This window comes from Callithrix jacchus, chromosome 20 (genome assembly GCF_049354715.1).
Source record: "Callithrix jacchus isolate 240 chromosome 20, calJac240_pri, whole genome shotgun sequence".
Taxonomy (NCBI): domain Eukaryota; kingdom Metazoa; phylum Chordata; class Mammalia; order Primates; family Cebidae; genus Callithrix; species Callithrix jacchus.
In genome coordinates, this window is record NC_133521.1 from 5,357,853 (window position 1) to 5,371,763 (window position 13,911).

Genomic DNA, 13,911 nt, shown 5'->3' on the forward strand with positions numbered 1-13,911 from the left:
ATTACTTAGTGGGTATAAGCAATGCTTAGCTATTTTTATTTGCTGTATTTGCTTTATCTTTTATTTTACTATGGTATATAATAAAGCAAATCCCAGACATTTAACATTACCCGTGAATATTTTAGAGAGTACATGTCTCTAAAAAAGGTTATTTTCTTAATAATCCCAAAACCATTATTATCTCCACCAAAATTAGCAGTAATTCTTAAATATAACTAGATACTTAATTCTTACTGAAATTTCTCTGGGTTATCCCCGAAATGACTTTTTGCAGTTGGTCTGTTTTTGAATCATGATATTAAACAAGGTTCATGGTATTAGTGGTTAAGTCTCTTAAATCACTTCATCTACAACAATGACTCCCACTTTCCTTTTCGTTCCATTGTCTTATTGAGGAGACCAACAGGTAGGTCTTTAGATTTTTAATTCAGTATTCCTTCTGTTATTCTAAGCTGCCTCAAATATAAGTTTTAAATCTAAGTAAAGAAATGAATAAAATACATAAATAAAATAAATAGAAGATAATTCTATGCCTAGTCTATAAAATAACAATATAACTTTTTAAAGAAGAGGCCCACTGGGTAGTTTATTGTAACTAAAATGTTGCCGTAACAGCTAATTTCATAAGCAACTTTAGCATCAAAGCATCTAAAAGAACTATGTTCTTGTTACTTTTATGCTTGTGTAACATTTTGGCTAAATACAGTCAATAATAATGAGGCTGATCAAGTTAAGAGAGCCTAGTCTTTGCCAGTAACATATGTAGTGCAGTTTTTCTTTTCGACTTACCAGAGAAACAGAAATGATAAATGTTAATTGTTACGTGTTCTGTTGTTGTATATAACAGGAAGCTTTCAGGTATTTGTTGTTTGTAGATCCTTCATCTTTATTGCTCTTACCAATGAAAAGCTATTCAATATTCATTACATAATAGTTCTAAAATATTAGTATGTGTCATCCTTGCGTATCTCTCATGCCTTTATAATCCATCTCAGTATTACCCTAGACTAAACTCCCATCTTCCAGAACTGGCAACAACAGACAGTAGGGGAGAAGGCAGGAAGCGCTGAGAGTTGTCTTAGCTCAGGGCAGTGGAGGTTAGAATTGTCACAGAACTTGATACATGTTACCCTGTGGCTTATGGCCTGGTCCAGCAGGCCTGGTTGGTACCCTCTCTGTCTCAACCGTGAAGGCTTAGCATTTTTTCTTACTGCCCTCTACATTGAGAGATGTTAGTCATCCCATGAGGATGCATCACTGTTGTTTTGCAAACCAGCACTGGCAGAAAGGACTTTAATCTTTTCAATACATCTACCTAACATTTTCATCTCTGTACTTGCAATAGCTTTGTGGGTTGCCTTTCAAGGAAGAGTATCAAGAGAAAGAGAAGGCATGGGGGAGAAAGGCAGCATGGGTGACTAAAGATGCATTCTTTCCAGATGCTCAGTTGTACTGCCTCTGTTATGCAGCATTCACTGAAAGATTTAAGGATGAAGCATAGGAATCTGCTGTGTAAAACTAATTCCCTGACTTTTCCTAATGGTGTGTAAATTTCTCATTCCCTAAAGCACAGCATTATTTCCAGAATTTTCTTTAGTTTTCATAACTAGTTTATCTGAGTTCTGTCCTCAGAATACAGTAAATGAAAGAAATGAGATGAATCTACAGAAGTGCTTTTTAAAAGCTTCTCAAAAATGTATTTACACATAAAATAAATATTTTGGCTCTTGTGCAACCTATTGGTTAAAGTACATCTTTAATGTACTTTATAATAACTATAATAACTATAATTAATTATTTATAACAGAATTATAAATAACTAATTCTGTCCTTATATTTCAAAGACAGGTACTTGTCTGTCTCCTCTCGCCCTGAAGGAATGACTACAAAGTAAAGGAAATTGGTTAAAAAAAAAAAAAAAAAAGCTTGAGATTTCAGAGAAAGGAACATTTATATAATAGCATATCTCAGTCCATTTATTGAAATGCATTGTTTCTCTTTCTTTTTCTTTGGCATTTATCTGTTGTTAAGAAAATACTTCTACAGCTGTTTGTGTACAGAATAATACCACAACGAATGGGTAGAATCTCACTTGGTAAGAAACTAAGTGCTCACCTATTTTAATGTTGTACAACCTCACCACCTGTGCAAGAGCAGGTCTCATTTTTAAGAGTCTGATCATGTCACATAATCTTGATGGAAGTAATTGTATCAACAGTTCAGGAAATTCAAATGGCCTTTTCTTCATTCATTTTTGGATGTGTCAGTACTGTTAAGGGCATTACTGAGAGAAGCAGAAGGTGAACTTATTTTAAGTGTTATTGATTCATGCTTTCCCTATTTTGTTTCAGGTGGATCATCCATGCCATGGAGTATGAACTTCAGATCCGTGGTGGAGACAAGCCAGCCTTGGACTTGTATCAGCTATCGCCTAGTGAAGTTAAACAGCTTCTGCTGGATATTCTCCAGCCTCAACAGAATGGAAGGTAATGGGGACCTCTTATTATCTACATGATATTCTGGATTTGCAATAACTTCATAATTTTTAGCTTGATATATCTATGAACTTGATACGATATTAGTAAGAAATAAAATAGAGTATCAGAGGCCACCCCACTAGATGGAAAGTATAAACAGAAAGATCAATCAAATTCAATTATTATTTTGCATTGATTTGAATTTTGTACTTTTTTTCAGTGCAGTTCATAAGCATTTCTTCATTTTTATTATTCTGTGTAAAATGTAACACCTCATACCACTTTCTGAAGGCAGTTTCCTTTCTGAACCTTTGTGGCATTCACCATCTCCTCCCAGCATTTTGGCAGATAGGATTGGGTTTGGTAACATTATTTAAATATGTTGCCTGTAACTTTGTCTCCCTAAATAGACTTCAGTGCTAAACACTTTCCCATACTTGTGCTAACCTTACACTAAGAACAAAACAGATACTTGTGGGTTGTGTTAACTTGAAGAACTTTTTTATTACAGAAATAGCTTTAATGTAAGTATTTAGGAAAGTATTTATTGAGAACATTTGTGCCTGGGATTTACCAAAGTTCTATAATTATATGCCTAGAAAAATCTGCCTAGGCCTTTTACAAGAGCTGTCTTCTACAAAAGTAGATTTGAATAAATGGAAAGGCATCCTTAAATAGGAACATACGTGTTATAAAGATGTCAGTTGTAAATATAATGCAATTCTAGTAACATTTCAGCAAGCTGTTTTTATAAGATTAAGACAAGTTAATAAGAAACTTTATATGGAAAACAAACATATAAGAATAATCAGAAAAACATAGAAAGAGGACTTGCCCTGTTAGACATTAAAACATACTATAAAGCCTCTGTAATTAAAAGAGTGTGACACTGGTGCACAACCGACAAATGAAGAGTTGAACAGAATAGAAAGTCCAGATATAGACCCCCAAGTATATACAGAAATTTAATGTGTGACAAAGGCCAAGGATGGACTTTTCAAATAAATAGTGATGAGACAACCGGGATAGCCATTTGCAAAAGATAAAATCACATCTGTAGTTTATACCACACACAAGAATACACTCCAAATATATTAGAGATCTAAATGTAAAAATTGAAATAATACAAAACAAGAAGACATGATTAAATTGTTTATTACCCTTAGTATAGGAAAGACCTTCTAATAATGGCTCAACCCAAGGACAACAAAAGTTAATAAGACTATATGAAAATTAAAAACAATACTTCATATGGCAAAAAGTAGATAACCAATGTCAAAAGACAACTGAGAAACTAGAACAAAACATGCCACAAAGAGCTAATAACCAAGAATTCTTAAAAATTGAGGTACAGACAACCAAAACCGTAAAGAAAAATGGGAAGACACATTCCTACATACCCATGAGTTCGTGCTGACATAAATAGACAAACGGAAGCAGAGAGACTCTTATAATAGAATTCTAATTCTAAGTGTAGATGGGATGACAGAAATAGACAAATACAACAGTTATTGTTGCCGGCAAAAACCATCATTGCATGGAAGTATGATGAAAAATGGAAAGTTGCATCATTCCAATATGTTTCCACTCAAGACACTTACTAATTGTAAAGGAGAAAATAGTGACTTTATAGTGGCAAAACCCAGCTGACTCTACCTTAACCAAAAGATTAAGGTGAACCTCACCAGTAATAAGACACATCAACATTATATAGCCCCTGATGCATTGAAAAGGACATGATGGGCTGGGCATGGTGACTCAAGCTTGTGATCCTAGCACTTTGGGAGGCTGGGTCAGGAGGGTCCTTTGAGCCCGGGAGTTTGAGACTAGTCTAGGCAACATTGCAAAACTCCATCTCTATAAAAATAAGTCAATAAGAAAAGAGCACAGCATCACTTCTAGATACTCTTGCAAAAAAAATGCATAGTCTCAGCCTATTCATCAGGAAATACCAGACCAACCCAAATTGAGGTACATCCTACAAAATAACTGACATTTCTAAAGTGTTAACCTTATGAAAGATAAAGGACAACCAAGAAGCTGCTAGAGGAGCCTCAGGAGATGTGGAAACGAAATGCCAATCCTGGATTGGACTTTGGACCAAAACAAGAATATTAATGGTAAAATTGACAAAATTTGAATTAGAACCATAGATTAATTAATTAATTAATTAATTTTAGTAGCATTGTTTACTTCCTGGTTTTGATAATTACACTATGATTATGTAAGATAACAAGAGTAGGGGAAGGCCAGGCATGATGGCTCACCCTGTGATCCCAACAATTTGGTAGACAGGCAGGCAGATTGCTTGAGCCCAGGAGTTTGAGACCAGCAACATGGCATAACCTCATCTCTACAAAAAACACAAAAATTAGCTGGATGTGGTAGCACACACCTGTTTCCAGCTACTCAGGAGGCTGACATGGGAGGATCACCTGAACTCAGTAAGTTGAGGCTGCAGAGAGTCAAGATCGTACCACTGTACTCCAGCCTTGGTGATAGAGTGAGACCCTGTCTCAAAAATAAGCAAAAAAACAGCAACAAGAAAAAAGGAAAGTTAAGAGTATACAAGAACTTTATGGCTTATATCCATGACTTTTCTGTAAGTCTGAAATTTTCAAAATGAAAAGACAAAATATAAAAATAAAGACATTTCAAAATAATTTTCTACCTCCATTGCAAGTATTCTCACATTTCTACTTTTTCTATTGTTCTACCAAGTATCTTGTTTTTAAAGTATTAATCATAACTTCATGTAACTCCAAAAACATATTTCTTTAATTGCCAAACAAAGAAAGTGGGAGAAAAATCAATATACAGGTAGTTATTGAAAATAAAACATCACCAAGGAACCCTTAGACCTCTGAGCTTCTTCACTTTGGTGAAACACTAAACCCAGCAATGCAAGGCTGCACCTATTAAAAGAAATTTTATATATCCAAAAATAGATGCCACTATTACCAATGAGTGATAAATCTTCATTGCTCTTCTTTCTCCAAAGCAAAAATATCTTTTTCTGTTTACTATATCCTGCATAGCTATTGTCACACCTAGAAATAGCGTTGGTCATGACATGCCTCCCTTGTGACTGAGTATACATGTCACTCTGCTGTCTTTTAAAATAATACTAAGAACAAAAAATATGTATCTGGCTGTGTGCCATGGTTCACACCTGTAATCCCAGAACTTTGGGAGGTCAAGGCAGGAAGATTACTTGAGGCCAGGAGCTCAAGACCAGCCTGGACAACATAGCCAGACCCCATCTCTACAAAAAATTAAAAATTAACTAGACATGGTGGGGCATGCCTGTAATATTAGCCACTGGAAAAGCTGAGGTGGGAGGATTGCTTGAGCCCAGGAGTTAGAGATTACAGTGAGCTATGACTGAGCCATCGCACTCCAGCCTGAGTGACACAGCAAGACCCTGTCTCAAAAATAAATAAATAAATAAATAGATCTGTTCTTTTCTTCAGCTTTTGCAAAAATGTTACTTTGTCACTGTGTGTTCTTTTTAAGTTATGCAAATTGTACATTTTTAGCAATTTGTGAATTATGTATTCTCTCTTTAAGATTTAATACTTAAATATATAATCCATGAAAATAAAAGATCTAAAATTTTGGTGTATCACTGTGTTTTATTGCAATGTAAGATTTCATATCTTTTTTCAGCACTAGAACTTTATGTTTAAATAGCAAACTTTTATAAGGTTTACAATAAGATAATTTTATTCTATATAAAATGCTTTTTTGAACATCACTTATTCATTCACTTTTTAAGTGTTTACCAAGCACCTTTCTGGGAGAGGTATATAGGAGTGATCAAACTATATGATTTCCATACATTTTATTATATGTAAAAACAATGAAGTTAATATGAAATTCACAGCTGCTGCATTTTTAAATGGAGCTGCTTTGTATATTAGAAAATCATTTGAGTATGTAGTGAGCCATCCATAACTTACTTAGAGAATAACATTTTGTCTGTTGAATTTTTTAGACTCTTGGAGACTTCCTCCTGTCCTGCAAGCCCTGTTTTCATTATGAAATATTTACCAGCCTCTGTAACACATGGAGATCTGCATCATTGATGGGCTTTGGCTTTTATTGCTTACCCTATCGGAACAATTAGTTAGTATTGAAAGCTCTGCTTTCTACCAGAACAAGCTTGTTCTTCAACTCTAAGACATTGCCTTTTGTCTACAGATGTTGGCTGAACAGGCGTCAGATCGATGGGTCTTTGAATAGAACTCCCACCGGGTTCTATGACCGAGTGTGGCAGATCCTGGAGCGCACGCCCAATGGCATCATTGTCGCTGGGAAGCATTTGCCTCAGGTAAAGCCCCACCATGTTCATATAAAGAAAGGGGACTTCACAAAGGGTAGTGAATCCTTTCCTCCTCTGTATTACAAATAACTTTTCTCCTTTTCAGCATTTAAGAATATTCTCAAAGAAGGGGTATTACCTCAAGGAATGAAATATTAGAAAATAAGAAATCTAATCAATTGGATTGAAAATATTTTTCCCCAATATGAGCTACTTTTATTTTTCAAATTTAGTATCCCTCTAGGCAGAAAAGACTCACTTTACCAAATGGATATATTGCTGAAAATTATATTTAATAAAAAATTGTTCATATTGTTATATTTTAGATGTTTTGAGGATATTCCCTTTTTAAAAAAACCACATGGCCAAACCTCTGGTTGAACCAGCTGTCTTTCCTTTGTTTACTTACCAGTTTAAAGTTTCCTATATTGGCTTTCTTTAAGTGGGAGTACCCTTTCACTACCCCAATTGGTGATGCGTCGGTGCTGGGGACCTCACAAACAGTAAAGCATGCATTGAAAAGATAGAACCAGAGCAGACCTAAGAAGCAAGGGGGCCTAGTCATGCTGTGGATGAGGAAATCACCACTTAGCAATTGTGTTGAAATTGAAAAATGCAGTCACTTTTTAGGTCATTGGACAGATAATCACTTATCTTACTCGAGGTGTACCTTACCTGTGGTCCAAGTGAGTAAGCCATCCTTTGGATGGTTTCCCACGTGATATACACTGGCCTTCTTTGATGTGATTATTTATTTAATCCTGGCATCTCAATCATTCTACTTATATACAAAAGTGAAGGATTAGCCTTCTGGAAATAGAGTACTATAATTGTTTTTAGTGTTGAAATCTCAATGAAATAAATTTTAATGTAGCTCTTTATACAAATAAAGTATTCTCAAAGGCACAGACCCACACTCATTTTGCTTCTATCTACCTAAGAGTGTCTCTGGAAGGACCTATAGGAAATTGATAGTATTCTTTTCTCAGCCTTTGGTAAAAAGAACTGTATGACTGGGAGGACAGTGTGGGCCCTTCCCTGGAACTCACTCATACCTGTCAAAGTTTGAATGCTGTGAGTATATTACTTATTCAAAAAATACATGAAAACTTTTAAAAAGTATTCTTTGTACTGTTCACAGACTGCAGGTAGTTTTATATGACTGTCATTGCAGGGCCTGGCCCTCTCCTGGGTGCCCTGTGATTACTGCTCAGGGACAGCACCATTTATTGAGAGCAGAGAGCAGCCTCTCATTGCTGTAGTTTGAACCATCCAGCGAGGCCTCCTCTCTGCCCACCTGGGCAATGCATGCTGGCAACTACTTGTTAGCTTCTTTCTCAGCCCCCACTAATACTTACCAGATTTTCATTTAATTGTCTGACAGCCTGGGCCACTTAACATGTAGTATCCTTGCTATGCTAATATCCTCTCTTTGCTAAAAATAACGATGATGACAATAAATACATGTTAAGTATTTTTCTGTATCAAGCACTTTTCTAAGTGCTCATTTAATCCATAAGACAATCTTGTGAGGAAGATGCTTAGTTATTAGCATTCCTGTTTGGCACAAGAGAACACTGAAACACAGCTAGATGATTTCCTCAAGCACACATCTAGTAAGTAGCTGCTGCAAGGTGTGACCCCTGGCAGTGTAGCTGCTGAGCCTTGTCTCTTACCTTCTGTGCTATACTACTTACCCTAAGTCCTTTCAGAAGAGTAGGAAATAAGGCAAGCTGGGTATCTCTTCTCTAGTTGCACAGTAGCTAGGTTGAGATATATTAAGAAGAAATTAATGTGAAACTATGAAAGGGTCTTCCTTTCCTTCTGTAACCCCATTAAGCCCATTGCTAGAGATCTAGCCAATTATAACTGTGTTTAGCAGTGGGCTTTGTTTTCCCCAAATTAGGTACTACCTGTAAACATTAATAATATGTTGGATTATATTGACTATGAAATACAATAGTTAGTTGTATTGAATATCTATTGAATATAGGACTAAGGCATTATTATACCAGGCTGAGCAACTTTGCTGTCACTTGACTGAAAGAGGACTTTGGGTACCATTTTGAGTGGTAAGTAGATAACATGGTTCTGAACCTGATTGAGTTCACTGTAAATTATCACTGTGGTGAAAACAAGTATCTGTCATCATCTCTGCCTCTCTGGTAATGATCTAGTGACCCCATGTGCTTTCTACCATACAAGCCTAATGTCGAGAGCCTTGCCTTCCCTCCTCTGAGGGATATCCCCATGCCCAGATTTGTATTTGAATTTGAGTTTATTTTCTGCTTTCATTTTGGTTTGTGAAAAGTGAATGGAAAACTATTTGATATTCTTGCTTTAAATGAAAGATAAAGGGCAGAGTAGAGGAAATTCTTTCAGCTTCGCTTCTTTCCTGTTTTCTTCCCAGCTCTGCACATAATATTGGTTTTGCTTGTCTGTGTGCATTTTTATGTTGCCAGCTCAGAAAGGACCTGCCACAAAAATGATGTAAATTCAATAGCAGGTGACTTCCGTGCGGGAGCCTGACAGCAAGCATAACTTTCCATGTCAATTCTGAAGGCAATATGTAGTCTATTTGTTGTCTCAGTGTTTGGCTATTCCTTTTGTGTATTGAAGTGGCCTTCTAATATAGTCCTTTTCCTCAGAAATGTTAATATAGTGAAGATAACTACTAAAAATGGGAGGTTTAATTCATCACAATGGTCTGCTGGTTGGCTTTAATAGTTGAACTATATAAAATTTAGTTGTGTAGCTGAAAATGCTCTCCAAGGTTTTATAAAAACTGAAAACTATTAACCATTAGAAAATGAAATTCTTCTACTAAATGAGAACCAGAGCATAACAGTTCAGCATGTTAATGTGGAGTTATTTTTTTTAGCAACCAACTCTGTCGGATATGACCATGTATGAGATGAATTTCTCTCTCCTTGTTGAAGACACGTTGGGAAATATTGACCAGCCACAGTACAGACAGATTGTTGTGGAGGTGGGTAGTAAGAAATGAAGATTGCTGACAAAGTGCCTTCTCTCTGTTCCCTGAAAACTAGAGTAAGGGAAACCATCTAGGAGACCCAGAATGCTATTCTTTCTGGAACCCTGATCTCTCCTAGCTGAGTCCTCAAGAAGATGGCCACCCTGACCCAAGGCAAGACACATGAGCAATTCAGACCTCAGACTTCTCCAGGGAGGGAGAACCGACCCCTGCTTTTCAGCCACACCCTCACCCCTCAGCATCAGGAGCATCAGCAACATCATAAAAGTAGAGGAAGTGACCTTTTCTATTTACTTTGTTTTCATTTTTTTTTCTATTTACAGAAATAATGCACAACTATTGTAGAAAATTTCAGCAGTTTAGAAAAGTACAGAAAAGAACATAAAAGTTTCCCCCACCCTCACTAGCCAGAGATCCTTGCTGTTACTATTTTGAGGGACATCTTTCCAGACATCTCTATGTGAAAAGAAGACATGTCATTGTATGCTGTATCACTGCTTTGTATAAAATTAAATGTAACATTAACAGAACACACATGCCCTTTTGTCACGTTAAACATTACCCCAAATACATAGAGAAACCACCAATTGATGGATTTAATATTTAGCTCATCCTCACTTTGTCTCTTTCTCTGGGAGTATATTCATCGGACTTCGGTGTTTCTCGAGGGTAGATAATATGTCTTATTGCTACAGAAGCTCCATGTGACTGCTAGCCTGGACATGGCACCTCCTAAAATCTAGCATGTCTGTAGCTGCAGTCAGAGCTGAGTAGATTCAGCCTCATCTGTAATGTCCCAGGATGCGGAACAGTATCAGCCAACCATTTTCATAGCATGAGGCAGACTGGGTAGGGAAAAGACGGAGTTACTAGATGGGTGAATGTCTTCCATGTCTAGTACACAGCATCTGGGACATACACTGGACATAAAGGTCCTTCTTGTTGACCACAGTGAGGTCATTCCCTTTGCAGAAGACATTTTCCTTTAGAGCCACAGCAAAACTTCCTATTCTCATGGCTAAAGGCCTGCCCCAAGGTTTCCCACATTGTGACCCCTGAATTTTACTCTAAATGTTTCCTTTGGTTCTTTCAAGTTCTGTTTTGGAAGCATCTAGATAAAGTACAGTCAGTAAGAATCCAAAATTGAGGATTATGAGGCATGTTTCCTGTTCAGTGTACAAATTAGGAGCCATAAACATCATCAGAGAGCCTTTACCAGTTATTGCATAGACAGACACTATTTTTGTTTATAGGAATTTGGCATCTAAAATGAACATTACCACTTAGGATAGGTGTATGTGATGGCCAAGCAATAGGTTGATGCATTAAACTAAGATAATTTATACAGACCAAATAGGACTCTTGTCACAGAAGTCAGAGTTAAATGTATTTTTTTAAAACATGGCCATCCCTTGAGAAACTACTGCAGCATCACAGACTTATGCTTATTTGAGTTCTGGGCTCCAGGTCATTTGATCCTGAACCTAGGTCCAGAGTCTCCATTGAACCCATGTGGCTTCTCTGGCTTTGGTGCCTGACCCATCTCTCCACAGACAGTGTTTTGGTTTCTTGCCAACAAGGATTGATGCCCAAAGGCCCAGAAAGTGTTCCGACACTTTGGGTGAATAGAGGATCATGTATGATGTACACGATGGGTTAGGAAAGTCATTTTTCTGACGGTTTTATTTAACTGACCAAAAAACATTTCTAGGGATACACACAATGAAAAAATATATGTACTTTCTGAACAGTGCTTATGGAGATAACTTGGCAAAATTAGAAAGATTCCTTCCATAGGTGATCCTTAAGTCTCTCATCATACGGAACTTCTTGTGGATCACCCATCTATCTGATGAAAGAGTGAAAACATGTCACTATTATGGTTCATATAATTGTCTTTCAATGTTTGCCTCTCCTAGTTACTCATGGTTGTATCCATTGTACTGGAAAGAAACCCTGAGCTAGAATTTCAAGACAAAGTAGATCTAGACAGACTGGTCAAAGAAGCATTTAATGAATTTCAAAAAGATCAGAGTTGGCTAAAGGAAATTGAAAAACAAGTAAGTAAACAACTTTTTTTTGTAGAATTTTTTTCATTGTCTCAATTCTTTAAAATATCCCTAATTGCTTTTCATTTATTCTATAAAACAGATTCACAGAGTGCAAAATAGAATACTTGATGAGGGACAGTCTGCTGTATTTGAGGAATTAATGTTACTTTTTAGTTAATTACTAGTCAATTCAGATGTGAAGTTCTAACAAAAAAGAAATCTAGATAGACATAAATTTCCTTTATATGGTTAGCAGTGAAAGTGTTTTATCAGGGAGGAGGCATAGACTACAGAAGGCTATAAAATTAAATTCTGGGGAGAGTGAGAATGCAGTGACAGGCTACATTGGTGCTGTGTACTGCCTAAGATAGGCCCTTGCAAGTTCTCTGTTTGATATTTTAAGTTCATCTGTAAAGAGGTTCTCTCAGTAAATAAAAATTATCAACAAAGAGGAGAATACTAAACTGTCTGTCTTTGTTTCATATGCACCTCAGGAAAATGAACAAAAAGCTCAGGAATCATATTTTCCATGAGGAAATCTTTATGTGAATTTATTTTTCCCCCTAGGCTGACGCTGATTTTACCTGTCAACTCTTTACAAACAGAAGATCAAATGCCTTGCTTACTGTTTTTCTTTGTAGGATGACATGACTTCCTTTTACAACACTCCCCCCCTGGGAAAAAAAGGAACATGCAGCTATTTGACAAAGGCGGTGATGAATCTGCTGCTGGAAGGAGAAGTCAAGTCAAACAATGATGATCCGTGTCTGATTAGCTAGTGGGGAAGGTGTAGGAGGCTCTATTGAGACACATGTTCTGAACTGTGTTATGTTTTGTGTTCAAGCTTAAGGCAGCCATTAATGTACAAACTGAGCATGCTGGGAAGGTGATTGCCACACCCTTGGCAGGGTTATTGGACCTTTTGCATGACATAGCCAATCTTACGGTAATGGTAAATGTTTTTAATCAAGCAGGAAAAAGTTCTCATGATCATGCTAACTACAATAGTAATCTTCACTGAATGATAAAAATAGTTTATGAATTGAAAATTTGCCACTGCATGTTTTATGATCAAATAGTTCACCAAAATGAATCTTTGCTCTTTGGACTGAATTCTTACCATAGTGCCACTAAAATGAATTTGCCAACTAGTAATGCATACTGAACATCAAAAGATATTGAAAGAATGGTACACTTTACTTCATCTTATTGTCATGCTAAAAGGTGTTAATATATATCACAAAAGCAAAGTTAGCCAGCTGATATTTTGGTTCTCAGAAACTGCATTATTAATAATATTTTAGTATACAGAGCTATTCTACGATTTTTACATTTTAAACATGACTGTGGTTTTGTATTTGCTAAATATAGGGATTGGACTAAAATAAAATAAATCTGTACCTTATCAAACATTTTCTTTGAGCTCCTGCTAAAAACAAGACATGTGTATGATTCTTCAGAAATATGTTAAATTTAGGCTCGGTACATTGGTTCACACCTGAAATCCCAGCACTTTGGGTGGGGGGTTGAGGCAGGTGGATCATATGAGGTCAGCAGTTCCAGACCAGCCTGGCCAAAATGGTGATAATCCTGTCTCTATTAAAAATACAAAAATTAGCCAGGTGGTGCATGCCTTTAATCCCAGCTACTGAGGAGGCTGAAGTACGAGAATCACTTGAACCAGGAGATGGAGGTTGCAGTGAGCTGAAATTGTGCCACTGCACTCAGCCTGGGTGGTAGCGAGAGACTACATTTCGAAAACAAACAAAAAAAGAAAGATGTGAAATTTAAGGACTGTTAACCTCATTTGTACTAGTAATAACAAAATGAAGAGTCATTAAATTTTATTTCTGAATTAATGAATATATCTGGACACATTCTTTTTTCCTAGGTTCACAAGATTGAGCTTAAAACTCCTGAGTGTTTTCATTTAATTGATTTGGAGGTGGAATGGAAGACGATCTATGGTACCTACCTACCATTATACACATTTAGTTTCCCAATTTACTTAAACTTTAATAAAATATAAAGTAAACATTTACATTTTATTTGTTTCTTTCCTAA

The 13,911-nt window shown here is 36.4% G+C and overlaps 1 protein-coding gene across 19 annotated transcripts in view; it reads left to right on the forward strand.

The window, feature by feature from the left end:
- PHKB (phosphorylase kinase regulatory subunit beta) overlaps positions 1 to 13,888 on the forward strand; it is a 247,382-nt gene extending 233,494 nt beyond the window's left edge. For all 19 annotated transcript variants that reach the window (XM_035282686.3, XM_035282687.3, XM_078358167.1 and 16 more), the window contains 5 exons: positions 2,352 to 2,486; positions 6,681 to 6,810; positions 9,683 to 9,790; positions 11,716 to 11,856; positions 12,489 to 13,888. In XM_035282686.3, coding sequence (XP_035138577.2) covers positions 2,352 to 2,486; positions 6,681 to 6,810; positions 9,683 to 9,790; positions 11,716 to 11,856; positions 12,489 to 12,626 — 652 coding nt within the window. In that variant the 3' untranslated portion in view covers positions 12,627 to 13,888. The remainder of the gene's footprint in view (positions 1 to 2,351; positions 2,487 to 6,680; positions 6,811 to 9,682; positions 9,791 to 11,715; positions 11,857 to 12,488) is intronic.
- Positions 13,889 to 13,911: the final 23 nt, after the last annotated feature.